At 52.9% G+C, this 27202-nt stretch overlaps 3 protein-coding genes across 3 annotated transcripts; all 3 read right to left on the bottom strand.

The window, feature by feature from the left end:
- Positions 1-1246: 1246 nt before the first annotated feature.
- On the bottom strand, positions 1247-6604 carry PYCR1 (pyrroline-5-carboxylate reductase 1). The gene is made up of 7 exons (XM_075771073.1): positions 6424-6604; positions 6282-6352; positions 6017-6196; positions 5092-5313; positions 4513-4605; positions 3954-4117; positions 1247-3853 (listed from the first exon to the last, which is right to left on the bottom strand). Exons 1-7 carry the CDS (start codon positions 6488-6490, stop codon positions 3694-3696), a joined length of 957 nt encoding a protein of 318 aa, XP_075627188.1. The 5' UTR covers positions 6491-6604; the 3' UTR covers positions 1247-3693.
- A 1343-nt stretch (positions 6605-7947) lies between these two features.
- Positions 7948-15037, bottom strand: MYADML2 (myeloid associated differentiation marker like 2). Its single transcript, XM_075770393.1, has 4 exons — positions 14956-15037; positions 13989-14625; positions 13254-13367; positions 7948-12430 (listed from the first exon to the last, which is right to left on the bottom strand). The coding sequence occupies exon 4, from the start codon at positions 12005-12007 to the stop codon at positions 11099-11101; it is 909 nt and encodes a 302-aa protein (XP_075626508.1). The 5' UTR covers positions 12008-12430; positions 13254-13367; positions 13989-14625; positions 14956-15037; the 3' UTR covers positions 7948-11098.
- A 2546-nt stretch (positions 15038-17583) lies between these two features.
- Positions 17584-26226, bottom strand: NOTUM (notum, palmitoleoyl-protein carboxylesterase). Its single transcript, XM_075770392.1, has 11 exons — positions 25621-26226; positions 25170-25222; positions 24709-24804; positions 23526-23586; positions 22578-22636; positions 21005-21107; positions 20035-20226; positions 19590-19690; positions 19343-19490; positions 18670-18717; positions 17584-18559 (listed from the first exon to the last, which is right to left on the bottom strand). Exons 1-11 carry the CDS (start codon positions 26127-26129, stop codon positions 18253-18255), a joined length of 1677 nt encoding a protein of 558 aa, XP_075626507.1. The 5' UTR covers positions 26130-26226; the 3' UTR covers positions 17584-18252.
- Between the last annotated feature and the right edge of the window lie 976 nt (positions 26227-27202).

The following is a 27202-nucleotide window of genomic DNA, read 5'->3' as shown; positions in this document are numbered from 1 at the left end:
GCTCAGCCAGGAACAGCCGCGCAGAGCGAGCACGGGGCGCTGCACCCCCGGGGTGCCCCCCTGCTCCACGTCCCGCCTTTTAACTCGGCTGCGGTGCGGAGGAGAGCTCGGCCGCCCGCTCCGGCCTCCTGCGTGCCCGGCAGCACAGGCGTCCTCTGCTCCGGGAGGCCCCACGCTCCCTTTCAGCCGCATCCACGGCTCCTCTGAAGCTGCACGGAGCAGCAAGGTCTCCACCGAAAACGCTGACTTCGAGAAGCTGGCTTTCAACAGCTCTCCTAGGCGCTGGTGACAGTGCTGAAGCAAGCCCTGGCTGAAAAGCGTTAAGCCCAGGGCTGGCTCTTCTGCTGTGAAATGCTGCTCTCCTAGATCACCCCTGGCTTGCTCCAGGTGTGTTTCCACCTGTTCTGCTAGAGCTGTGGGTCCGTAACACAGGAATACTGGTGGGACAAGTGGAAGGTGCAGCAGTGGAACCAGGCGTACGGGGGTTAAGGCAACATCACGGAGAAAGCACGCTTCTGAGGAGGAAGTAGACTGGGTCCCAGACATTCAGCAGCAGCGCCGCTGCCGTGCACGCAGGGGACGTGAACTTGAGTCCTGCGGGGCTCTTTTGTAGCCCTTGACAGGCTGGGTGTTCCATCTGCTGTGGTGGCCAGCTTAGTTGCAGGTCTACAATCATCTCGACAGTTCATCTATAGCTCTGCCTCACTGGGGGTACACTGGGGCAGTCCACAGGTCCCCCTGCAGAGGGGCCCCACCTCAGCCATCCAGCCTTTTACTCTGCATCATACTTTTATCAGCCCAGTGGAAACTTTCTGCAACACTCCCTTTCATTTTGCATCAGCCAGTGCTTAAGCGAACTGACTTCATGCTTGGCCCATACGCACGGGTATTCACAGCTTCTGAGCAGGGAAGCAGAGGAACACGCGGCACCCGCTCGCCTCCCATGGAATCTTGTATGCAGTGGCACAACCGCTAGAAAGCCTAAAGGGTCAGGATACTCAGGCTTTCCTCCTTCCATTCTCTTTAAGTCTCTGAAAACTGGTAGCACAGGGTCCTAGAATAACTTTGATGGTGTTGCTCAGGAACCATGGGTGTGAGGAGAAACAGGCTGATATGCTTCCCATTCCCCCCCGGACAAACCAGACTCAGACAGGTTTGCAGCACACCTCGAGCACGCTTGCTGCGGGAAGCAAAGACCCCCATGACCACGGCCAGAGGCAAGAGATATACCCAGTCCAAACAGCTGGGGTTAGCCACAGCTCTCTGTCAGAGAAGCAGTTTATTATGTGAAGAGGAGTAACCATCTGTCATGCCTATAGGGTCATACCCTGTCACCAGCTGAAAGCCTAACGCTAAAACCGCTTTAACATTACTAGCACCTTTGGCAGCCTCTGCATCGATACCAAAATGCTTTTCCTGCATCAGCTGCATGTCCAGGATTCCTCAGGAGACAGTAAGCCCATCCTAACATCACCCTTTTACCAGCACTCCCCCAGAATACCCCAAGGTAGAATACGGTACAACAGTTACCCACCCAGATCCATTCCATCCCCTCCAGCCTGCTGCTCGCACTGCAGCCCTGTTAAGGTGGTAGGCGCAGCTTGCATGCTTTGTGCCGTCTTCTGGCTTGGGACAGAACTCGGGCTCTGGGAGAAAAGCAAAGAGGCAAGGAAGGCACGCAGGGACATTGGCTATAAAGAAATCACAGAAAGCAGTAGATGCAATCTTCTCTTTGCTGCTGTTCTGGGGCTGGGTCCCAAGACTGTGCCTGAAGGAAAGCTTAACCGTCCTTCTAGATGACGGGCCGTAACCTACCTTCTGCCTGATCAGAGCGTTGGTCCCTTCTGCCCTGGGAGCCTACAACCCTCATTCATCCCTCTCCCCAACAGGCCCAGGGAAGAGAGGTGCTGTGTTGCCCTCGACACAGCACAGTGCCGGCTCACGCCTGGCCTGGTGCTCGGGCTGTGCCGCCGGCAGGAAGGGTCGAGCAGGGCCACCCTCTCTGCTTGCTGCTACCACAACTCCGGCCAGATTCCTTCCCTCACAAATACTGGAGTCTGAGGGGCAGAAGGGACCACTGCTGCTAGACCCCATACTTTGCTGCTGTGTCTTGCTCAGAAATTTGAGTCAGACCTGGGAAATTCTCCAGACCAGAACAGTGAGAGTCTTCCTCCTCTGCAAAACTGTAGTCATCTGGATGTGTTTCACCAAGCAAGTCTTTGTTGTTGGACATCAGGCATTCTCAAGTCCTCCCTGAACCTCTTTTGTGTCAAGAAGGGACTGACTTTCCTCCTGGGTCTCACACAGGACAAGCCAGGTGAGATGAGACAAGATCAGAGCCGCAAGCCAGACCAGAGGACTCAGTGTTTCCCTTTAGTCTTGTATTCTAAAAAACTAGGAATGCAACTGCACAAAGGAACCCCAAACTTTTTTCTAGGTGTTTTCCCCTTCTAGCCATTAGCAGTGCAACACTTTCAAAGAAACAGGAAAAAAGAAATGCTTTAGAAAATGCCAGAGAGACATAACTGTGCCAACATAAGGCGACTCTGAGGGCTGCTGTTCTGGATTTTGCCAGCCCAGGGGCTCTGCTGGGAGAAATGCTGTCTGGAAGGGATAACCAGTCCACCACAACACAGCTGGGTTGCACAAGCTGAAGCAGAGCACCCACTATGAACAGGCATCAACACTGCAGTCTGAGAAGGAGGTACAGCCTGATGCAAGGAAAGGTGCTGAGGAAGAGTCCTGCCGTCACGCAGCAGCCCAGCGCTTGGGTACAAAACCCTGCTCGAGTCTAAGGGAACGGTACAGAAGGCGGCTTTCTCTGGAGCAGGCTGTCCTTGACTTCAGCTCTGCTCCAAAGAGCAAGGAAAGCATCAGGGAGCACAGTGACACTGAAGCATGTCCATGGGCATGTGGGAACAGATTCTGCCCATGGAGAGCATGAAGAGGTGTCAGAGGGAAAAGGCAGCACTCACTACCCCTCCACCTGCCCAACCACCCAAGCCAGGCTAGCAGCAAAGGAGGGACAGTGAGAGCAGTTCACGGTTCCCCAAACCAGAGCAGAGAAGGGGTAGCCAGGAAAGAGAGAAACAGAGTGCAGTCCAGAGGTTCACACCATCTGTGTCTCAAAGTCAAGGCAGATGGGAGATGGGGCAGAGGCACTTTGGTCCCTTCCGAGAGGTGCTTTAGGGTCCAGCCTCTATTGTAGTGTGCAGCACAGCATTTGTGTGGCAGCATCTGTTCTAGCTCATAAAGACAGCAACAAGACACAAGCTCTGACAGCAGATACAAGATGGGGCAGGAGGGATCCATGCCTGGATTGAACCTTGGAAACCAAATGGCATTCTGAAGCCTCTTTAAAAATCCTATTAGAAACCATTTCTGCATAGGACACCAAAAACATTGCCCGAGTCCTAGAAGTATCCAAGGCTTCTGGACAAATGATGCCCTTGATGAAGCTCTGATGATGGTACCACCCTTGCCCAACAGAGAACAGCAATGCCAGGGGCAGTTTGCACCAACCCCACTACAGGTTAAAGATCCTCTTCTACAGCGTTGCACTGCCCCAAAGCTGCTGCAAGGCAAGAGCTAGGTATGGGGGACACCAACATTCAGAGTGAGCGTTTCTCCTTAGACAAAAATAAAGGGCATGGAGGAGCTGATGTTCAGCACTGCCAGACTACAGCAGTCTGGTCAGTTCTTCTTGCTGCTGGGGCTCTTATTGGTGAACAGACTGACTTTGCTGGCAGATGCCACGGACAGAGAAGGAGACTCCAGCTTCACCTTATCCAACAAAGTCTTCTTTATGGCTGCTGGGGAGATCGTCTCTTGATCTGCCAGATGCTGCAGCTCCCTGCAATGGGGTGGTGGGAGAGAAAGACATAGCAAAAGGAAGAGACAAGGAGCGTGGGGGCAAAGTTTTTCAGGCTCTTTAGGACTTCCTAGGTGCCCACCTTGTCCGGATGCAGGAAGCCTCCACAGCATTGATCAGGAGTGAGCGAAAGCCACCGCTCTCCAGGAAGTGCAGGGCATGGATGGTGGCTCCCCCGGGCGAGCAGACATTGTCCTTCAGCTGACCGGGATGCTGCTCAGATTCTAACAGCATTTTGGCAGCACCCTGTAGCAAGGAAGAGAAAACAGCTGCCAGAGCTCTGACTGAGGAACCAACTGTCACATACTGCACAGAGCAGCACCTAACACTCACAGCGGGCAAAAGCGGGCTCCTGCCTGAGAGCCATTAGCAGGCTGCCAAAACACTTTTCAGAGCTGAAAAAGCCTGCAGAGGAGTCATGGTTCCCCAGGCCCCAGCTCCCACACCACCATCAGCGCCAGCAGATTGCTGCGGACACTTCCTATGTCCCCTCACCGGGAACCTGTGTGCAGTCAAACCAAACAGGTTTTTTTAAAGTAGATTCAGTAAGAGGACCGAGATAATTTCAAACTGTGATGTGCAGAATACTCTGCACAGAGCAGGCACAGACTCAGATATGTTCTGGAGGAGGAAATACTGACCAGCAAAGCCTGTGCTCCAAGTCGAACAGCCAGCCTGCGGGGAAGTCCCATTTTCACTCCCCCATCCGCCAGAGCATCCAGGGCAGTGAATGCCTGAGACCAGACAGAGGAACAAGGTGACTGAAAGTCTCAACTCCAAGACTGATATTCTCAGGGAGGAGAGAATCCAGGGCTCCACGATCATGCTGTGACTCCTGTCACTTACAGACTTGACAAAAGCCTCCCCCTTTGCTGCATGGATGCCATGCCGGGCTTCCCTCCCATTAGTTCCAGCTCAGGAGTGGGGGAAAATGGGAGAAATTCAGCTTCTGGGTGATACTAACTATAGGCCCACGTTTTGCAACATGGACACGTGGACATTGTGTTCTGGCTACGGACTTCAGACTCATCCAACTGGTAACGGACTTTTGTTGTTGACCCAAACTGGTTATAAACTAGATACCTGGATTACATGTCCCATTGCAAATGTGAGTGATGGGAAAAACAAGAAATGAGAAACTGAAGTTGCAAAGACTTTCACCGCATGTAAAGCCTACTGCTCTCCCCAAGACTGTCCCAAGTTGAAGAAGCAGCACATACATACGCAGGGCCACTGCCACTGAGCCCCGTTACAGCATCTATCAGGTCCTCTTCCACCTCGGTGCAGAAGCCTACGCTGGCCATCAGTTGTTCCAAGAGCTTCCCATCCTCCACGTCCGCATGAGTCCCAGTGGCATAGACCGTAGCGCCTTCCCGGACAATCACAGGGGTGTTGGTCATGCACCTGATCACTTTTGGTGTGGGGCAGAAGGTAGAGAGTTTCTTAGGGCAGAAAATTATTTGAGATAGAAAGAAAGAAAGAAAGAAGGAAGGAAGAGAAAGAAAAGAAGGAAGAGAGAAAAATGAGCTTTAGTGCATATCTGGCATACGAAATAGACTGTCTAGGAAGGGACTCCCCAGGGGCAAGAACACCACAAGCAAAGGGAAAAGGGAGACTCCTGTATTCCAAACTCCCTGCTCTGAGCCAAAGACTTAAATGCAAAGTTTTTAGTAGTACCAGCAAACAGGAAGCTGCTGTTGGGAACAATACCCTGAACGCCTCATTCCCACATCAACTCACAAGTCTCCAAAACAGCTCGTGCAGACACTTAGCACAAAGTCTGCAGAAATTCAGGGGAGATGACCCACCTCTGTTGAGAGAAAAAAGATCCAATAGCACCTCATGCAATAAAGGACCTGGCATACAGACTCTTAGAGCTTTTTCTGATGAGGATAGGCAACGGTGACCCAAAGCAACCAACTGGCTACAGCATGAGCTTAGCCCTGGGGAGCACAGGTAACGCCTGCCCCTCGCATCAACCCCCGGGGGGCCGGAGGAGCGGGACCGGCTCAAGGCCGGCTCCCCCACGGTCCTGCCCTGTGGCAGACGCCTCCCAGGCACCGGGTGTCTGCTGCGGCGTGGCTCTGCAAGGCTGCAGCCCCCCGCCCGGCCCCAGGCGGGCCCCGGCTCCAGGCCACCCCTCACCTTCTCGATGGAGCTAATGGTGACGCCGGCCGCGCAGGAGACCACGATGTGGCGGGCTTCGATGTCGGGGCCCACTTCGTCCAGGATGAAGGGGATGATGGGGGGCTTCACGGCCAGGAAGAGGACATCGCTGCTCTTCACCGTGTCCTTGTTGCTCACCGTGAAGTTCACGCCTATTTTCTGCAGCGGGAGGGGAGAAACGGGGCCGCTGTCACCCGGGGCGGCCCGCAGCGCCGCCACCCACCCGCCGCCTGCCCTCACTCACCCGCAGCCCGCTCACGGTGGGCAGGTCGGTGTCCGGAGAGCTCGCCGTGATCTTGTGCGCGGCCAGGACCCCTGCGAACGGCACCGCACGTCAGCCCAGGCGGCTCGGCACCGCCCGCCCGCCCCCCGCGCCCCGCGCCCACCTGCCGCCGTGAAGCCCCTGGCCAGGGCGAAGGCGAGCTGCCCGGCGCCAATGAACCCCACGCTCATGGTGCGGTGCGGTGCGGTGCGGTGCGGTGCGGAGCGGAGCGGAGCGGCCCCTCGGAGCCCACCTGCAGCCGCGCCGCCGTCCACGTGGCCGCGCACCGCACAGGGAGGCGGTGCCGCGTAGCAGCGGGGCGGGGCGCCGGCGCGCAGCAAATCGGCGGGCGGCAGGGCGGGGCCTGGCCGACCCTCCGCCACTCAGGGGCGAGGGGCGGTGCCACCCGCGCGGCCCTCGCCAGCTATTGGGGCAACCGGCGCCGGGAGTTGCATCATTCGTCGCCTACGGGGGCCGCCGGGGGCCAGTCGCCGCGCTGCGCCGCTAGGCGGTGCTGTGCTCCCGCCGCAGCCGCGGGCCGGTGGCGCGCGCCCTTCTGGAAGCTTCGGGCGCCGCCGCGTGCCCCGTGGGGCCGGCCGCCGCCGCGGTGAGGGGCCCGGGCTGCCGGGCGGGGGGGCCGCCGCACACACCCCCCCACACACCCCGCCCCCACCGACACCCCCCACCGCCCCCTGCCCTCCAGCAGCGTCCCGGCCGCTGCCGCCCCTCCGGCCTGCCGCCAGCGCGGATGCGGCCCCGGGGCCGCCGTGCCCGTAGGCCTGGGTGTCGGTGGGGGCGGGCCCGGGCCCTTCCCAGCTGCTGTCCCGGACATTCCTGGGATGCTCCTGCCCTCGCCTGACTGCGCGGCCCAGCCCGGGATGGCTGAGCCCCCCGCAGGGACCGGGGCTCAGCAGCTGTGAGAAGGGGCGCCCGGTCCCTGCGCACCCGCGCTCTGTGGCGTCCGTCCTCCCCGGGACTCTCGCCCTTCAGGGGCGGTGGGCAGCCAGGAAGCGCCAGGGAAAGGGCCCCGAGCCGGTTCTGGCTTCCTGCCTGCGCAGAAGTTGGGCAGCCGTTGGTCCTGCAATGGCGGCGTCTCATTTTCTGGAATTACCGATAGATTTCCTGATTGGAGGGACTTTGCTCGCTCAAACCGGGATGGAGATGCAGCCTGGTACCCAGACACGTCACGCCGGCACAACCAGCAGATCCCACAGCAAGCGTCGTGGCCGGGCAGGAAGGCGTGCATGTCGGGGGGCTGAGGGCGCGTTGGGTCCCACCCGTGGCGGGAGCACCAGCCTGCTCAGGGACGGCACGCGTGACGCTTTGCTCGAAGGAGAGGCCCAAAGTAACCGACTGCGAAGAGGCTGCGACATTTTGAAATACGTCACCGTGAAAAAACAGGCACCAGGCAGTGCTTTTGTTCCTAAATGTAATCTTACCATGCTGATTTCTTTTCTTTTTTTTTTTTCCCTCGCCTTTGGCTTTTTCATACTTCTTTATTGACAGAAATAAACCTCAGTGTATCTCCTGTGGATGAATGTTCCTAAACATTGTCTTTTGGGGATATTGGATCCCAGTTTTCAGAAAGAGAAGAAAAAAAACAAAACCCAAACAAAAACCCAAGCTATTAAAGATTCAGGGGGGTTATATATATTTTTTTTAATATATATACACACACATATATATATATGTCTCAGGTTGGGATCTTCCAGGAGCTGTCTAGATTGACTGCAAACACAAATCGGTAATTCTAAATGAATGCATGTACATTGTGCCATTAGTTTACCAAAAAAAGGTGAGACTGATTAGTGTCTTAGGAGGCCTGTTTTATTGCAAGTTACTTGATCATGATTTATTAAGGGGAAAGACAAGCTCTGGAAGTAAGTGTGTTTTTTAATTAACTGAATCGTGACAGAGCTGGTTGTTAAAATCATATTAAGCAGATATCGGATGTTCTCTGTCCTAGATTGGGTAATCTCATAGTTTCCAATGGTTAGTGAGTGTTTTAACCACTGAAGCATGAGGTTTTGATTTTTTTTTCTCTTAAAAGAGTGGATTGTTGTCAACACAATCTTTTTTTGCCATTTTGACCATGCTAACATTTTTTGCTCAGTCTTTGGCTGGCAGATGAGAAAGCTAAATCTGAACACACTGTTCTTGGCAATGACTTGTCTTTCCACTCCTCCAGTCAGTGGTATCATGATTTCCATGTTAAATTCTATTTCCTCCGTATTGCGAAGGCACTAAATCTTACCCCCATTGTTTTCCAGTTACCTGCTTCTCTTGGGCCTTTCTTTGTGTCCCTGGCACTGTATAAGTTGCATCAGATGTGTCATTAGCAGATTTTTATCATATTCCTGCTAATTGCTCCTACTTGGTGCAAAATCTTCACAGCAAAAAGCAAGCAAACGCATAGCTGGAAAAAGCGTGAACCAGCCAAGGCACTTTCCGACAGACCTCGCCGCCTGAAAGACCTGCAGTGTCCTCTCGGGACAAGCAGCCCCTGCCTGCGGGGCACCTGCCGCTGCCGCCCCTCTGCCTGGCCCCCACCAGCCCCCTCGGAGCCACCCCGCAGCCTACGGGAAGGTGCTTTCCTAAAGCAATATTCCTGGTTTTGCAGGTTTGAGGTTTATAACAGAGGCTGTGATGGTTCGCAGTCACCTATTTGACTTTTAGTGCTCTGTGATAACAAAAAATAAGTAATTTTTTTCAAGTGAGACACAATTTGTCCAGGTTGACAGGTTTAAAAAGAATACATCATAAATGCTCAACATTCCCTTTGAACACTGCTTCCTCCAATACAAATGGATTTATTTTCCCAAGTTATCATTTCTTATTTGTACAACCCCTTAATTTGTTTGGGTGGCAAGAAATAAAGCTCTCTAATACCCTGTTTTATACCTATAGCAGATAGTCTTGGGTCTTGCACTAGAACAAGCTGGCCAGCCTCTCGTTGGACATTGTCCTCCGGCCCTTAATGGCAACTTGCGGAAGAGAAAACCCCCAGGACGGGGTGGGCGGCTGTTTAGTGCATTCCCTTTGTGCTGGACACTGATTCTTGACTTGTTTTGTGGGCTAATAATTCCCTCTGCTAAAGGCTGGTTCTTACTCGGTACCAGAATTATCCACCGCCATCTGTCCCAACAGTTTTCCCCTTTGCTTTTCAAACCCCACACAAAGCACTGATGAAAAGTAAGTTTCCTTCCTTTTTCCTGTGTGACTCTGCTACAAAGAATGTCAGTCAGACATCTCGGCTGTCTTGTCTATATACTTTTTTGGGGCTGCATTTCAGGCTTCATACATCAAAATAAATTGAGCTGTGCTTTCTGGCAGAAAGCAGAAGGGCTATGTCTGGTGAAATAAAAGCTGTGTGGAGAGCAAGATGAAAGTATACAAGTCTCTGGAGAAGCAGTATGTAAGTCTGCCATTCAGCTTTATTTTAATACGGTTAAAAAATAAATTTTGCTTCTGACAGTCAGCTACTTTAGATTTTAATCAAACCTATCTAATCTGCATGCTTTCTGCACTCAGGCTGCTTTGGCTTCTCGCTGGATCAGAAATGAAGAACATTTCTTCCTATTAAGCTTGAAATCTGAGCTATGCAATGTGGGACTTCAAAGTGGGTGTTTTGTCAGGGATGGGTCAGAGAAATGCAGCTTCTTGGTGACGCAGAGAGCTCGGGAATCCTAGCGCCTGATCTGGTCTGAGGCAGCGCTCCCCATTTGTTACCATTGCACACAAGTTTTGTCGCGTCCCGTCTGTGCCGTGTGTGTCCGTCCCGTCCCCCCCCCAGCCCGGTTTGGTCTTTCATGCAGCGCTGTGAAATCAATTAATCTCTGCATCCCTTTTCCCCTCTTCCTAGAATTTATCCTTAAGCTTCCAGAAAAATAATTCTTGACAACAGTATAAAGAAACAGTGGCATATGAACTGAGGCAAAGCATGTGCCAAGGTACCTTCTGGTCCTGCTCGAGCAAGGATGTCAAGTTACATATAGTTATTTTGCAACTCGGCTCTGTTCTGCACCCTGTTTCTTGGCAGTAGAGCCCCGATTTTGCAAATTTTCATTTCTGTAATGACTGTTTGCTAAATAGGGATATCCCATGCTCCCCCCCCCCCCCCCCAAGGTGCATGCTTGAGGATACTTTTTTCTGTGCTAAACAGTGAAGGAGAGGAGAGGAAAGGAAAGGACTGGTAATCTTCAAAATAGCGTTACAGCTATGATGTTCTTCTCAGAAACATCCTGACTGGAATTTCCCACACTTGCAAGCATTTCATGTCTCACCACACAGCCCAAACTAACCCAAACTCTGAGGGATTGTTTTTCATCCCCAGAACTGGTGTTCCTTGATGCAGCTTTTGACTTTGCCACTTCCTGGGTAGTCACTTGATTATGGTTAAGTGTTGGTAAGAGTTTCAAAATCTTTGGTGTCTTTCCTAATATTTGGCCCAGTAATCCAGTAGCCTGCAGACCCGCTGTTGCAGCAAGCATTTCTGCTCTCTGGAGATGAAAGGCCATTTTGCATACTTTGAGCTGCATCGTCCCTTCACCCCGGCACCGGGCGGCTGAGGCAGATGTTGATCAATGCGGGAGGTGGGCTTTTCCCAACATCAGCTGCAGCCCACCCACTACAGGTCTTTAACTTGCTGATCCAGTCAGTCTTGACCTTGAATTTTGGTTGATGGTTCTTGCACGCATGCCTGATCAGCACCTCCCTTCCCCGCATCCCGTCTCCTGCTGCATCCCCCGACTGCTGTTGCTTAGGGCGCCGGGACGGCTTCGCAGCGGCAGACCCGCATTTCAGAGGTGCGAGACAAAGCGGATGCGCTGGGAGTACGCCAGGTCCACGACGTAGAGCAGCAGGTTCACGTAGGTGAAGATGGCGATCACCAGCTGGCTGTCCCAGGGGCACTTGCCCTTGGCGCAGAGGCCAGGGCGCCGCGGGGAGCCGTACTTGCTGTCGAAGCAGAACACCGGCCAGATGACCGCGGCGCTCACGTACAGCAGCACGGCCCCGAGGGTGTAGACAACCACAGAGCGCTCGAAGGGGAACCACAGCAAGGCGGTCTTACCTGTGACGCTGAAGGCCACTACCACCACTGTCACCACAAAGCAAAAGCTGTAGACAGCCACGCACCACTGCGTCGCCACGTATTTGCCGTACTGGCTGTCATTCACCAGCGCCCCGAAGATGATGCAGGCCACGAAGGCCTGCACGATTTTCAGAAGCCCAGAGACGGTGGCCATGTAGCTGGTGACTTGTCCTGGTTTTGCCCTGGTTAAGAACACCTCGGCGGCGTACGCGACGAACACGAGGCCTGCGAAGACGCTGGCTGCGATGCGAAAGTCTCTCACCTCACAGCCGATCGGGTAACAGCCAAGCTGGACAAAGTAGAGAGGGTAGATCACCGCGGCCGTGACGGACATGAGCGTGGCGAGCATGGCAAAAGCAGCAGTGAAGTTTCCCCAGGAAATGCTCAGGCAGCTGTGCAGATGTGTGAATTCGCAGGTGATGATGAAGACGGTGACGGCGAAACAGAAGGTCCAGACAAACATGCAGAAAGTGCCGTATGCCGCGCTGAATCCCCCCTGGTGGGCTACCAGGCTGAACGTGGTGCATCCAAACGTCATCTGCAGCAAACGAGCTATTCCCACAGGGGATGTCACAGCTGCGGTGTTCAGATACGGCCCTCCTGTGCTCTCCATCATCTTTCCAGTCCGGCAGAAAATGCGCTTAAAGCCCCCCCAAAACGTCCTTTTGGGGTTTTGCTCCTTTGTCCTGAGTCACACCTGGTACTGGATCAGTAGAGCAGCAGCTCGAATCCCCGCCTCGTCTCTGCCAGTATCGGTAGGTGCTGCGTGTGACGCCGAGCGAGCGTTGCTGGCAGCCTCTCAGTGCAGACTTGCCGGCCACAGGGAGGTTACTGCCTGGCTCTGCCCACCGGCTGCGTTCTCAGGGTGCTGCGATCAGCTCCCTCCGCTTTCTCAGGTCTGAAACCTGCCCCGTGTTCTGTCCTTTCATCGTCTCCTTTCCCACATGATGGCTGAAAGGATCGCTTTCTCCCCGGAGGCTGACATTTATTCCGTTTTAGCTCTGCAGCTGTAGCTCTCTGCTGCACCGTTCGCAGGAGCCTAGGAGTATAAATAGGGGCTATATTAATAGTTCTGGAATGAGTCCTGCCCCCCTCAACTGCCATGAGTGGGTATTATTTAACACTGAAACTGCGAGCTCCATCAGAGGCTCTTGATTATCCTTCTGCTATTCCCCTGGAAACGCTGGGGTCGCTGAACGCTGCTGTTCCCCCTGCACACCGTGGGGGCTGTCTGTGGAAGCGGGCTGTGATCCGGCCACGCTGCAGAAACAGGAGCTCGGTCCTGCAGAGCCAAGGGCCCCTGATCGGGGGCACAAGCCCAAAGGCATCACGAGCCCCATAAAAGGATTTAGGCCAGAGGCTACGATAAAAGCTGACTCACTTTGCTCCATTTGATCTGGAGCAGTAATATATTTACCTGCTGTGAAAGGCCCTGCTGTGCTTTGAGCATTAGTGAGAGCATGTGGCTGTGAAGATTTTTGAGCACCGATCCTCACTGTCTCCATAAACTCTTCCCTGTCTCTGTTTTACTTAGATGGGAACCAGTTGTTGTATCTCTGAATGGCAAAACCAAATACAATTGTGGGGAAAAAAAAAAATTGCTTTGATATTCTTAGCTCTGGTTTGGAACACGGATTTCACTATATAGTGTCAACGCTCCCTCCTGTTGGATCAAAGCTTTCCCAGGTATCCATTTTTGGTATACATTTCCCCAGACTTCGTCTCTACCCAAGTGTCTCTTAATCCTAACTCTAAAAGCCCCAAAAAAATTTCTGATGTAGTTTCAGAATGGGAAAAATGAAAACCACAACATAGTAGAAAAATTCATCACTTACTTCATGGCAGCATTGCCAAGTCCTCACCTGCAGCCCCGCTCTCGCTGTGCTGGTCCCAGTATGGGCACAGGATCATCCTGGGTGCCGGCAGCCCAGCCCGGAGCCTTAAAACCGTTCTGAATGGTTCCAGATAGTCATCAGCTGTGCCAATAAACTCTGTTAACTCCCTAACTGTTCCCAGTTCTCCCAATCCTCATGCTTGGTAACAATAATAATTGCTTAATATTAATGTTTCTTATTCGTATTGCCACACGCAGTGGTAGGTACTATGAAGAGGAGCTGACGGGAGAGAGTGTCTGCTCCAGTTTATGATCTCAGCATGCAGTTCTGGGGCAGCCTGGGTTTTTCCAGGTGAAGGACGCTGCTCCTCCCTTCGCCCATGACCGGTCCTCATGGTGGCTGGGGACTCAGGCCAGTTTGGGGAGCTCAGACAGATGAAAGCTCCCAGACCCCCAGGGAGAATACCCACTCAGCAATTCGCTGCCTGCACAATCTGCCCGCACCAACGTAGCCGGCAGGCAGGACCACCACCTGGGGTGTGCAACTGCAGCAGCTCACGCTGCCAGGAAGCACGCCGTTACATGAGTCTCTGCTTGGATAAAGTGGGCTTTGGAGGTGATGCAGCACGTCCAGTCCTGGCTGCTTGTTCCCACCCTGCCACCCTCCTCCCTTGCTCTTACACATCTTGCCTACACAACTGCTCTGCGAGCCGGATCAGGATACTAATCTCAGATTTAAAAAAGAACAGCAGAAAACTCGCACCTGACAGGGATTATTTTTAACCTGGAGTCATCACGGGTTGGATTTACACTGCAGATGTGCATGGCTGTATCCACACAGCAGTGGCACTGACAGACAAGCAGCCAGGATCAGGGGATCGGACAGGAACTACTTCAGCTAGTATTGCTGCTGCAAGTCACCCATGATCCAGCTGTGCATTAAGATAAGAGACAGACATAGGTTACAGCAGGATTGCTTAGGGTGAAAAGCAGTGGCTGCAGCACTCCAGCAGCTCACAGTCAGCATTTTGTAGGCCAGGGATAACTTTACAGAATGATTCACATGAGAACAGTACAAATTTTGTGGATGTTAAGATAAAATGTGCCTACCTTCAGCTTTGTCACCATCTTGTAACCTCAGTGTCTCTTTCATGAAAATCCCTCCCATTTTCCTTAAAAAGACCTCTGGTGCTAACTGTAGAAAACCTGCATTCATTTGGGGTGGAAGTGGTACAATTAACATCACAACAACCAGGAAATGCAGCAAGGGAGCCAAGGAGCTCCAGGTGAACATGCTCTCACCCTGAGGTCTTGCCCTTCCTGACTCTCTGTGATGTTAATCCTTCACCTCCAGCAGAAGCTTTCCAGACTTTACTGGCAGTGTCTTACTGCGGCACGTCCTGTAAAACAGAGGGGCTGTGTCACAAGGCAAAGGTGCTGCTGCTGTTGGACTCCCACCCATCCTGCCTGGGGACACTGCTTTGCTGGCCCTGTACAGTCTCAGCGCTCCATCAGTGATGCTCTGTTGCACCTAAACACAGCTGAAATCTCGCTCATCCTTTTTCTTCTTAAGCCCCAGCAGGAGCCCCCCTAGATTACACCCCACACACACACAAACCCCCACCCACCCACCCCACCCTCCCCCCAACACTCCTCATTGCAGCATCTGGCTGCAACTGTACCACACCAGCTTCATGGGGTCAGCAAGGAAAAGTTTATTCAATACTTACTGTATGAGAGTCAAGTGGATGTACTGAACTCGCAGTTGCAGAAGAGCGATTTTACAGTTTACAGCCCACTGTGCTATTGCTCACACCGTGACTTGCTGCATCACCTCCCAGCCGACCAGGGGACCAACGCCATCACAAGCACAGAGCAAGGGGACGCTCCAATGCTGTCCCACTACTGCTACCACCCTCTCGCAGTGTTTTCGCAGTAACGATGCTGCCTCCGCGTTGCACGTCCAAGGAACGGGGCACCTTTCCCCAGAGCAGCCCTTCTGTGCCTTTCCTCTCCAGCGTGGCGCTTCCTCCTTGCAGCTGCCCCAAGTCCAGCACGGAGCTCCAGCTGTTAAGACTGGCAGAACGTAATTGTCCATAGGCTTCACTGTATCACGGCTGGGTTTGGTGTGTGTTACTTGATCAGATCTGCAGTCCTCCTCTGTGAGGGCTAAATAGTGGGTTGTCTGGGTAAGAGTTAGTTTCTCTCAGGCCCAGTGTATTAGCAGCAGTTCCTGGAGTGAGTGGAGGCACAGGGTCTACCCTCCAGCTCATCACCCAATGCCCAAGTCTGGACCTGTAGTCCTGCAGTGCAAATCTGTACATTCTGCTCCCAAATTTTGCATTTTAAACCCGGCTCAATCACGTGAGGCTTTTGGAGACAACTTTTCCCTCTCAGAGGTAAAGGATCTCATCTAGTCATCACATCTGAGAGTACTGAATTCTTCCAGTCTTGCCCTTTTTGCCACTGGCTTCCACACAGCAGATGTCACTGGGGATGAACTTGGAAGTGCCAGCTTTACAAAGGCTTGGGAAAATTATATTTATTGCACAAATACAAGAAGTATAGAGCTGGAAATGACTTCCTGGGTTACAAACTCGTTTCCAGCTATGACTTGCAACCACATTGTATAATTTTTCTAATAAATTAGCCAAGACCTCCTTTAAAAAATATTTCTGAGACTTCTCCCTGTTACACGTTAAAAGACTGCTGCAGAGGCACACCACACTAAAAGAGCGATCCCTGACTCCCAGGGATTTCTTCCCATGCTTACAAGGAAAATATCGCCTCTGCACATTCTTTGCCTTTTAGAAATTAACCTTTGAATTAATGTTTTAGATACACAGGTGATCAGCTCTGCAAGAAGTATTCCAAACTTCCAACAGTAGTATTTATACTTTACTGTTTCCTAGTAGAAATACATCACTGGATACAGTCTAGGGCATGTGCCGTATCTACAGGTGCATCACCTTGCAGATAGCCATCCTGCAAACAACTGACAGGCACAGCCGCTTCCCTTGGTGCTCCCAGCTGATGAACTAGTGCACAGTAGAAGTTCTGGCTACTGCCCAAGTACCGGCACTTTGACTGAGTCCGGGTACCTCCAGCCTTCAAAGGAATCCCATCTTCCTGGATGCTTTTCCAAACGTTGCCTGTACTGAAGAAGCCTCTCAACTTAGTGCCATGAAAATCGTGATCAGAACAATTTTACTTTTATACCCAAGTCATTAAAACATAAAGAATATCAGTAATCCCTAGATTGATCATAGGGAAAGTCCACTGATAGTTTTCCTGCATCTCACTTCTGCTGGGAGTACCATTCATTTTCTCTTTAGCTAGTTTTTTATCTTAAATGTGTACTAAACCCATCTTGCGCAGCAGGACAGCTGATTTCCTGTGTGGGACTGCCTATTTGCAGGTCCATGAAAAGTAACCAAACGGCTGCGGTTTCGTTCATTTTTGGGTTTACTCACCTATGACAATGGATCTTACAAACGGCACTACCGTTTTAACCTAGAAAGACCCATCTTCAAAGTGCAGGGAATTTTTCTAAAATTAGGCCCTAATTTTCTGTGGCCCACACGTTGTGTAACTATTTACACAAGCGCAAGCAAATGCAAAGTCAGTATCAAGAACTTGCGCAGAACGAATATAAGTTATGCTCCTCGTGCAGGTTTGTCTACACCAGCTGCAGTCCGCTACAGTATAAAGCTTTCTGCAACTGCCTGCGTGCTCTCCCCGCTAAGGAATGGTCTCTCGCTCTCTCCAGCTTCAGTCGCACATTCCTGATCCCTCCCTCGTCCTCCTCCCTTTCCCATCAAAGGGGATTCTCTATGTTCTGAGCTGGGTGTGTTCGCAAATGACTAGAACAGAAATATGTTGGTGCTTGTCTTGTGTTCTCTGCCTTTCATGTTCCAAATGCTCCCCATTTATAAGACAGGCCAGACGGGCTGATCAAACACTTCTCTCACTAGAACAGAGGCCTTTGCTGCAAAAACAGATCTCCCTGCATCTTAAAATGCAACACCCTGGAACACCTGGCAAATCAGTCAAGCTGAAAATGCTGTGCAAGCATGCAAACTTCAGATGCTGGGTGAAAATCTCTGTAGTTAGACCTCATATTACAACCTCTCATCAGAGCAACAATGACCAAGCGTACTGCAAGGGGAACACAGAAGTCTAATTATTGTAAAATGTCGATACCACCCTCAGCCCTCTCCCAGGCACAAGTGATCATAAGGATAACTCATCCAAATGAGCAGCATATACAACTTTACAAAGACATATGTATGGTTCTCTGGTCAGCCCATATAAATAGCGTTTTACATATTAAAATAAATATGTCCACGTTGCCAAAGTAGCAAGAGGTTTCTTCGTTATTTAAAAAAAATATGTTACAAAACAATATCATTTATATTTCTTGCTTAGTTTAAAAAAAGTAATAAAAAAGTCACTTTATAAAATAATATGAAAGTAAATTGAGTACAAGAGTGTCCATCCCTAGCACGTGTCCTGGGTTTGTATGTTATGACTCATCATGAGATGCTGACCTCCAAGAAGTCATGTAATCATTCCTTCACTTCTAGTTGGACAAAAGAAATCCAGTGCTTGCTTTTTTCACCGCTTATATCAAGTCTATGATGTAAAATTCATGGCAAGGGAAGAAGTCCTAGATCTGGGGAAGGTTCTCATTGCTGCTATTTATGGCTTTGCTACTCCCTGTGTCAGGTTGCCTTGTTGTAACACAGGAAGAGGATGTGAATGGCCAAAACTGAGCCCTGGAGGTTGGAGGTAACGTGTTCCAGTCAAATAGTGTAAGCAAGAAATTGCCTTTTTTTTTTTTTTCTCTTGACAGACACATCCTAAGTGTGCAAGAGTGTAGGAGCACGTGGGTGTGTACAGGTTTGAGCATGCATGGGTGTGAGCGTGCATCTGCCTGCATGAGCGTAAGGAAGATTAGAAAGCGCGGGAGAAGGGCTTAGAGTCTCCTCCTGATCTAATCTCTCTGCCCCTCTGAAGACCCCTGCCTAGTTACCACTGCTGAGCATTCCCAGAAGTTTACTGGGCTCCAGGCCCTGTTGCTGTGCCATCTTCTGAACATCAAAACCCATGTGCATGAGGAATTGGATCACATTCATCTCCTGCCCTGTGAACTGGTCCCTGATAGTGGGGCACGAGGGGTTGCAGTGAGGCCATGGACAGCTGTCAATCAGATGGATCGGGCAGCCTTTCAGAGGGGCCTTCCCATTTTTGTTGCTCTCATGTAGACTCCGATCCCAACAGTGCAGGGCACGAGGTAATGACGTCCCCTTCACCTGGATGTCTGTCCAGTGACTGAAAAGACAAACCATACAGATTGTATCAGAGGGGTCAGGCTGTCAGAACCCGTTAATTCCCCTACCGTTTCCCTGTTGACCTTTCATAGAATCTGCAAAAGCACTCACTTGCGTGTAATGATCTCATGAGACAAACAGGCAGGAGCAAAGCTAGCGCTAAAGGAAAAAAGGAAACATGGATTAGGTCTTGGAAGGACAAAGTAACTCCTGCTAAACAGAACTTTCAGGACTAGGTAGAGGGTGGAATTTTTACTGCTCCTGGCAAGATTTTTAGAAACAGCAATGACTAGCACGATATAAAACCTGACTGGACTGGAAATTATCCAAAAAAAAAAAAGGGGTTCCATCCTGCCTAACAGTGCACATTTGCAACAAGAGACTCCTGAATACCTGCTCTTGCACGAAGCAAGTAAGGCACATTAATGGTTCCTCCTCTGCTGTCTCATCAACTCTCTGGATGTTTTACGATCAGTACTTTTCAAAACATCCCTGTGAGGTTGATGATAGCTGTGCAATGGCAAGGAGTCTCAGGCCTCACCTTGGAGGTAGGAAAGAAAAAAACCACGGTCCTATCAATAACAAAGGGTAGCTGAGAATTGTGAAGCTGGAAATTACTTTGCACTTATCCAATAATGAAAAAGGCAAGATTCTTGATGTAGACTAATAGTTACCAAATTTACAACATCCGTTTTTCCACAGATCTGAGAAACGCTGCTAGGATACTGGATAGGAATGTCTCTTAGAAATGAATGTGCCACATTTTCCTCCATGAAATACTTACGTCACATCCTTCAAGGTGTTTCTCAGCTCCCTACCCAGATTCTGGATGTAGAGCCACTGCCCTTCCTGAACAGGCTGGCCGGTGAGGTGTACATTGTCTACAGTGAGCTGGGCCTCATCAAAGAGCCATTGGACAACAAAGACTGGACCTGGGAAGATGAAAAATTTGGAAAAGGAATTGCTCTAAGTTAGCTACAGATACAGAGGAAATCCTAAAATACATCTTGTATCTCTGCTCTGATACTTACATCGAAGAGTGGGGTAAATCTTGTATCCAAAAAAGCAATTCCATTCCTCTCCTTCTTTAAACTGCAGCTTACAGCGTTCAGGAACAATACCATTCCAATACCTAGAAGACAAAGCAGTAACAGAATGAAAGTCATAGCGCAATTTTAGCAAACGGCCTTTCCATAGCCCGGTCTATTTCTGATCCAGTTATAGTTCCAACTTACTGACAGCAGAGTTCTTCCTTGGCTACGTTGGCCCATAAACACATTTTAGATCATCTACAATTGCACACATTCTTTTGCATGTCTAGATTTTAAATTATTGTCTTTTCCACTAAAATTATTGAAAAAACACTGATGTAGATGATAAATACTCTTGAAGTATCAAATGAAGGAAGATAGAGGAGGGCATCTTCTCCACACTCTAACCTCTTGCAGAAGTGTACTTTAGAGCATCTGATTGTACCTTATTCCTCTTCTGATGGCTTCTGTGGGAGCACACGTTATGGTATCAATACAGTCAGTTCTGCGATACTGTTTATTATCCAGGAACCATCCAGAGTCTGCCAAGCCTCGAACTTGAATCCCTTGATAACCCATCTCCTCCAGCTGCTCTGCCACTCGATCCACATTCAGGAGCACTCCTGTCCCTCCAGCACTGCAACAGCAATGTTAACACCGCAGTCATGAAGCACACACAGATACTAAGTGGCTGGCCAGCATAGGTATCCTCCCACAGCAGTGATGCTCCATAAACACCTTTATCTATCCACAGGACAATCCACTACTAACTTGGTAGTCACCAAGTTGTTTCCTTGCTTTGCAAAACACTCAGAAATAAAGCCAGTGCTGAGTAACAATCTGACACCTCAGAAAGCAAATCCTGTTCTTGTTCTTTCTTCTGGGAGATATATGCACTTTGTATCATTTCTAAGGGGTTTGGCTGCTCAAAAATCAAAAGAATCTGAATGAGACAAATTCACCCTCTGCAACTTCCTTATTACACCCCTGTGCAACATATGCTGAGTGTACCACAGCTTTCTGCAACATAGCACGGTTCAGAGCACCTGCGTCAGGCAACTCTGATTTTTTAATCCCAAATCTATTCACAAGAGGCATGTCTCTCACGGCATGGGCCAGCAGAGGCCAGCATTCTTGATGCAGGGAAGAACGAACGCATTCCCTTCCTCTTGCAAACCTTTTGTCATTTTCTCCATTTTCTCCTAAGTGTACCTGGACCAAAAGCCAAATAAATAGTATCATATCATCCCCTGTGGTACCACTCAAAGGAGAAAACTGAGAAGAGATAGTTTGCTGTGTTTGTGTTACTTTACTCCCAGAAGAAATTTTTCAGGAGCTGCTGAGACCCCTTCCCTAACAGCTTTCTACTGTGGAAATCTGCTGTCTTCACCACAGGAAATCTTGTAGATACCTACCTGCTCCCTGCTAGCAGCAACACTTTTGCCGTGCTAAGACCTTTCCCCACCAGCTCCTTTATAACCTCCTGAATGATCAGTGCTCCCATGAAGGCATATTCATCTGGAAGAGATAGCTCAGCGTCAACAAAACTGTTTCCTGTCCAGGCTAAGACTTTTGCTTCCTCTCCACAAATGCTTAAGAACCTTACGAAGGGATTATGAACCTAAAACCAGACCCATTTTCTCCACCTGTATCGAGTACATCTAACAAGAGATACTCCCCCCACCCCCATACAAAACTTGCTTCCCTTAAAGAAAGTGAACAGGGAGCGAACAGAACACACAATAACACAAGCATGCCTTCCTACAACAGTGCTTAGGAATTGGTGAACTTGGAGAAGGAAAACAAGAAGGCAGGCACTGGGACCCTTTCTCTATACATGAGGAATATGCACACCTTCCTACCACCTGGAATCTCAGCTCCAACTTACTGCATCCCTTTTTTCCCAATTCATAAAGCCAATTCAGCCAAGCAATGTTTCACAAAACATTACACCTACATAGACCGCTACTTCCTTGGCACCACCAAAAGGCAGCTGCGTTTGCTGAAGTGTAACTGCTTCACAGGAACAACCCTAAGCAGCTACGAAGACATGAAAAGATCCCTTACTGTGACAAAAAGCGTATCTGCAGTATGCATGAGTGGTCAGTTTCTCAACACAAGCTCGTGAAGAGAGACGTGGAGTGACACAGTGTCTGGTTTAAGGCCAGAATTCACAGACCAACTCAGAGAAAAGCGTTAACCTTCTGCCTTTTCAGTGCCACACCACAGAGCACCTTAGGCCAAATTCTTCTGTTCACAGCACCATATATCAACAGTAATTCCGTTCTGCTCAAAACCCTTCATGAACAAATGAGAGAACTAAGCCCCTGGTGTTTCTATAGACATTACTGCACCTGTTTCTATAGACTTACTGCTTACATTGGGAAACCCAGAGAAGTACAGGAGGTGTAACAATTCATCTGCATGAAATCCAGCTTAATCTGGAAGAGGACTCCGTTAAGCAGACTCCCAGAGTTCTGTCATCATCAAAATGACAGCCAATGGCAATGCATGTGTCAAGATGAACTATTCTTCGTTTCCCAAAGAAACCTGCAGACACCTTTAGCCTGACATGACAGCTCCTTTCATAGGCCAAATAACCTCTTGATAGAGGCCTGGAACTAAACTCACTGCACTTGCCTCTCAGACCAGCAAACCCAAAGTCACATGCAACAAACCACGGTTCCTCAGCTACACCATTTAATTTGCTGCGTGCTGGAACCTGGAGATTCATCTAAAAGGAATTTCGGTCCTCTAACGCTCGCATACTGCATTCAGTGTAACATTTCCGCAACCAGTGGCTCTGAACTATGTCAAAACAGCCTGAGCTAAAGAGATCAGGATGTTTTATCTGGAAGTAGCTTGATATTCTTTCCTGCCCTTCAGCAAGAAAAAGCCTGTTCTTCATTCACGTCATTTCATAGAAGTCTGGCCATATCCTTTAATGTGTGATGTCTGGGGCAGCAACAGCCCATCAGCAACACTCACTTTTCTCAGACTTGGAAGAGGCACCACTCCAAACATCACTTGAGCAATAAGGGATGAATCTGTAAAAGAGAGTTGTGTGAGTACTGATGTTCCTTTGACATGCAAGGAGGGGTGAGGATAGGGTCAAGTAACTGGAAGAAAATTAAACCCTGGGGAGGGGAAAAGGGAAGAGTTTCTTGTTCAGTTAGACAACGTACCTTCTTGCACACCAAGTGACAATTATAACTGTCTTGAATTTTCTCCTGAACACTGGTAGTTTTACTACGATAAATCGATAAATAATCTGTCTTTTATCAACCTAATTGAAGCACTGAGCTCAGTGGACAGAATGATGGGCCAAGATTTTACTCTTAGCTGTCCCACCGATATGGTGGGTGGCCTACCACAGGGAAACTCTCTCTATGCTTCAGTTTTTGACATGAAAAATGAGAAGAGCTTGTCCATGCAGTGGAAACGCTGACTGCAACCACTGGAGGTTTTTGCAGGAATGAAGTTATCTTCCCATTTTTGTCTCCGGCTTGCAGAATGCAAATTAACATCCCTCTCTTCTGCTTTTCCCTTCTATATAGATGCATATATAAACTGGTATCTTTCTCATTTCTCTTCTTTGAACTAGAAGAGCTGCTGCTCATCCCTCTCAAATTAGCAAATGTGCAACATACTATCAGCTCAGCACTCGCAACAGTATTTGCCACTTGTTTGAGAAGGCTCCCTAAGCTATCCCCAGTTTTTCTTCATTAGACCACCCCACACCTCCGAGGAGACTGGACTTAAGTTTCTCCAGACCTTGCCAGCGCTACTTGTTAAGAGACATGAACTAGAACAAATGAGGAAACATGCAAGTTCCTCCCGCAAGTGTTAATCTGTCTTTGTAGCATTCTTGCTAGCCTAAAAGGCAGGAGATGTTGTTTAAGTATAAACCTATTTCCCTTCGTTGTCCCTCCTTACACCATGTTTGCATTCCACCAGTGCGGATTTTCTTCTGGTTGTGATGACAGGATCCCAGTTCCTGCAGATGGGCACAAAGAAACAAGAAATGTACAGATGACAGCCTATGACTTCAGAGAAACTGTATGAGCCTCACGCAGGATCTCTGACCATGGGGAAAACAAACATCTATGATGAAAAACATTGGTAAGGGAAGTGGAAGGAACATTTCTAAATTTGCCCTTAGGCAGATGTGACTTTCAGAATTTGATTCATGCTAGAGATGCAGCCTGTCTAGAACCTCTGACACAAAATTAAGCACTTTCTCAGAAACCAAATCCTAGCAAGTGAATTTCAATATATGCAATTATAGGATTTGTGTGAATGACAGAGGTTTAGGTACTCAGAAAGCCAGAGCATAAGCAGTGAGAATGAAGAGAGAAGCTCAACATTTCTGTGCTGACTCAGGAGCCCGGTGGTCCAGAGCATGGGTATCCGGGGTGCTAATTCCATCTGATGCATGACACTGAAAGATGCCACAAATACTTTACATACGCACCAAATGTATGCTTTCACACACAGAACCGCTGTAGGTGGTTAAGTGACGTTACGCAGTTGTAAACGGGGGAAATAGTGGAACCACGCAGCTCCAGGTAAAAGCCCAGAGGGTTCATCTGATTTCTCCCTATGCACATAGGGCCAGTCCTACTACAGGCAAACACACACACCCAGCGCAGCGTGCAAGGAAGCGCATCTGCCCTGACAAACAAATTAAGAGGCCCAAGAACAGTTCTTCTGATAGGACTAAGAGAAACACGGTCTCTTTAAAACCCAAAACCCTAAATCGTGACTCTGTGAAGATGCCAGCAGGTTTGTGACTACATGCATGCATTTAAAACAAAGACAGCGCATTGGCCAGAGCATGAAAACGCAGCGCGGTCCGCCAGTGATAGGCACACATCCAAATGCGGGTGCACATCTGGGCTTTTATAACTTTTTCGGAGAGTAGAGAAGCACACTTGTTTGGGCGTCCTCTCCCAGGAGCGAGAGCGCCCGTCTGCGCCCGTGAGGCTGCGCTAGCGCCGGGACGGGAGCAGTCACGACAGTGACCGCATGCCTGCGAGGACGCTGACGCCGTGGGCGGCCGCCCCGGCCTGGCCCCGGTTCCCGGGGGGCTGTCCCCACGGGGCGGGGGGGGACTCACCCACTCGGGTCGCGGGCCACTCCCGGGAGCTCATGAGCCTCCGCATGGTGTCGTAGCGGGTGTCGCAGTTCTCCCTGTTGAAGCAGTACCACCCTCCTGGTGAGGGGAAGAGAGGGGTCAGCCTCCCCGCCGCCCTGCCCGGCGCCGGCAGCTGGGCCTGCGGGCTGAGGACCGGGCCGCGGCGGGCGGCCCCCGAGCAGCGGCTGGAGGGGCGCGGGCAGGCGGGGGGGGACCGCGGGCGGCGGGAGCGGAGCGGGCCACGGCCGAGGGGAGGCGACCCGCGGGGGCCGGGGGCACCAGGGCCGCCTCCCCTCTCCCGGTCCCCGCCCGGCGCAGGACAAGCCGCCCGCGCAGCGCGGGGCGGGGGACGGACGCGCGGGGCGGGGGACGGACGGACGGGGGGGACGGACACACACACACCCCCACACCCCCCACACACACCCCGAGGCGCCGGCGCTCACCTTCCAGGAACAGCAGCCACCGCCGGCTGCCCTTGGACTCCTTGAGGTAGTAGCTGAGGACAAACAAACAGGAGGCGGCGCGGCGTTACCGGGAGCCGGGCCCGACCGCAGCGCTTTGATGCCCGCCGGGCCGGGGCGCCGGGGCCGCGCCGGGTGTTTGGGCAGTTTGGGGCCCGCCAAGACAAGCGCCGGGGGCCGCCGCCGCCCGGGAGGCGCTCGCTGCACCTGTCGCCGCCGCGCCGCGGGCCGCCGCGTGGTGGCGCCACAAGCCCTCGGGGCGGGGGAGCGCGCGGCGGGCCGGGGCCCGGGGCGCGCGCGTCGGGCCGGGGCTCGGGGCTCGGCGGGGGAGCGGCGGGGGAGCGCGGCCAGACGCCGGCGGGCGGCCGCGGGGCTGCCCCGGGAAGGCGTGGCGCGGCGCGGGGGGCCGGCGGGGCGCGGCGCGGGGACTCACCCGGCCGGGCTGCCGTCGTTGCAGGTGACCGAGGCGTTGTGCAGGAGGTGCAGGCGCAGGTCGTGCGGCAGCGCCTGGGCCGAGCAGGGGTACAGCGACTGCGCCAGGCTCTTGACCTGCGCCATGAAGCTGTCCATGTTGCCCTCCACGGCGGTGAAGTCCAGCGGGAAGCTCTCGGCCGCCGCCGCCTCGCCGCGCTCGCGGACCGCCGGGCCCCGCCGCCGCCAGCCCTTCCTGCCCTCGCCGCCGGGCCCGGCGTGGAGCAGCCCCAGCAGCAGGAGGAGGTGCACGGCCGCCGTGCCCATCGCCGCCCGCCGCCACCCGCCGCTCGCCGCGGCGGCAGCCAGCCCCCGGCGGCGGGCAGCGCCGCCCGCGTTCCGCCGCGCCCCGCCGCGCCACCCGCGGGGACGGGGGTCGGCGGCGGGCGGCGAGGACGGCGCCGGCGGCGCGGGCTCGGCGGCGCGGCTGCCGGCGCAGGAGCCCGCCGCCCGCTCCCAGGCGGCGAGCATGACAGAGGGGCACGGAGTGCGCGGGGAGCGCGCCGGGGGCGCCGCCAGCCCGGGCGCCGCGTGGGGCAGCAGCCGGCCAGCCCCCGCCCTGCCCTGCCCTCCGCCCCCTCGGAGCGAGGCGGAGGGAGCGGGGGGTCTGCGCCGCGCCGCACCGGCACGGCGGGCCGCTCCGTCGGGGCGCGCCCCGCGCCCGCCGGCGCCGCCATAGCCGCCCCTGCCGGCGCCGGGACCGCGGTCGCGGCCGCCGGCGCCCGCCAGCCTCGCCCGCAGGGCGGCGGGGACGCGGGGCGGCCTCTCGTCGGGGCCGGGGGCCGTGACGGGGGGGGGGGGGGGGGAGATGGATGGGGGGGGTCGGGCCGCGCGGGCGCGAGGACCCGCACGTGGCAGTCCCCGCCGCGGCGCCCCCGGCCCGCGGCGCCCCCCCCCAGCCCCCCCCCCCCCCGGCCGCGACGGTGGCGGCTCCTCCCCGGCTCCACGTGGGCGGCGCTGCCCGCCCCACCCCGCGGGATGTGCCACCCCCGCTGCCTCGAGCTGCGCTCTGCCCAGCGCCCTCCGCCGCCGGTGCGGCTCCCCCCCCCTCCCCCGCCGCTCCCGGGCCGGCCCGGGGGTGGCCGCGGAGCCCTCGGGGCGAAGGGGAGGTGGGGGCTGCCCCGCGGTGCCGGGCTCTAGCCTGGTTCCGGCCCGCAAAGAGCAGCGGAAAGCCGGTCATTTGGCCCAAGACATCGGCGTCCGGTCCGCATAGGCGCCCGCGGGTGACCGGGGCGGGCAGCGGGTCGCTCCCTGCCAGGGCATGCTGCTGCCGTGGAACAAGAGGGGCCGCGGCGGCCCCGGCTGCCCTTAGAGGGACGCTGGGTTCTCTGGCAGCGGGGGGGAAGCCTGCGGGCGGCCGGACGGGGCGGGGGTCGCGGCGGGTCCGAGGCGCCGGCCGTGCCGTCCCCGGCTCGGTCCCTGCCGGGAGCGGCGGCCCTTCGCCCCCCCCGCGGCCCCCGGCCGGCGTGCGCGGCTCTCCGCGGCGGGAGGGCCGGCCGTAGCCTTCGCGGCGCGGGGGGACTTTGCCGCGGTGCTCTTCGCGG

Source organism: Balearica regulorum, chromosome 18, assembly GCF_011004875.1.
Source record: "Balearica regulorum gibbericeps isolate bBalReg1 chromosome 18, bBalReg1.pri, whole genome shotgun sequence".
In the NCBI taxonomy this organism is placed as follows: domain Eukaryota; kingdom Metazoa; phylum Chordata; class Aves; order Gruiformes; family Gruidae; genus Balearica; species Balearica regulorum.
Note: the sequence above shows the minus strand (reverse complement) of the source record. Positions and strands in the feature narration are given on the sequence as shown.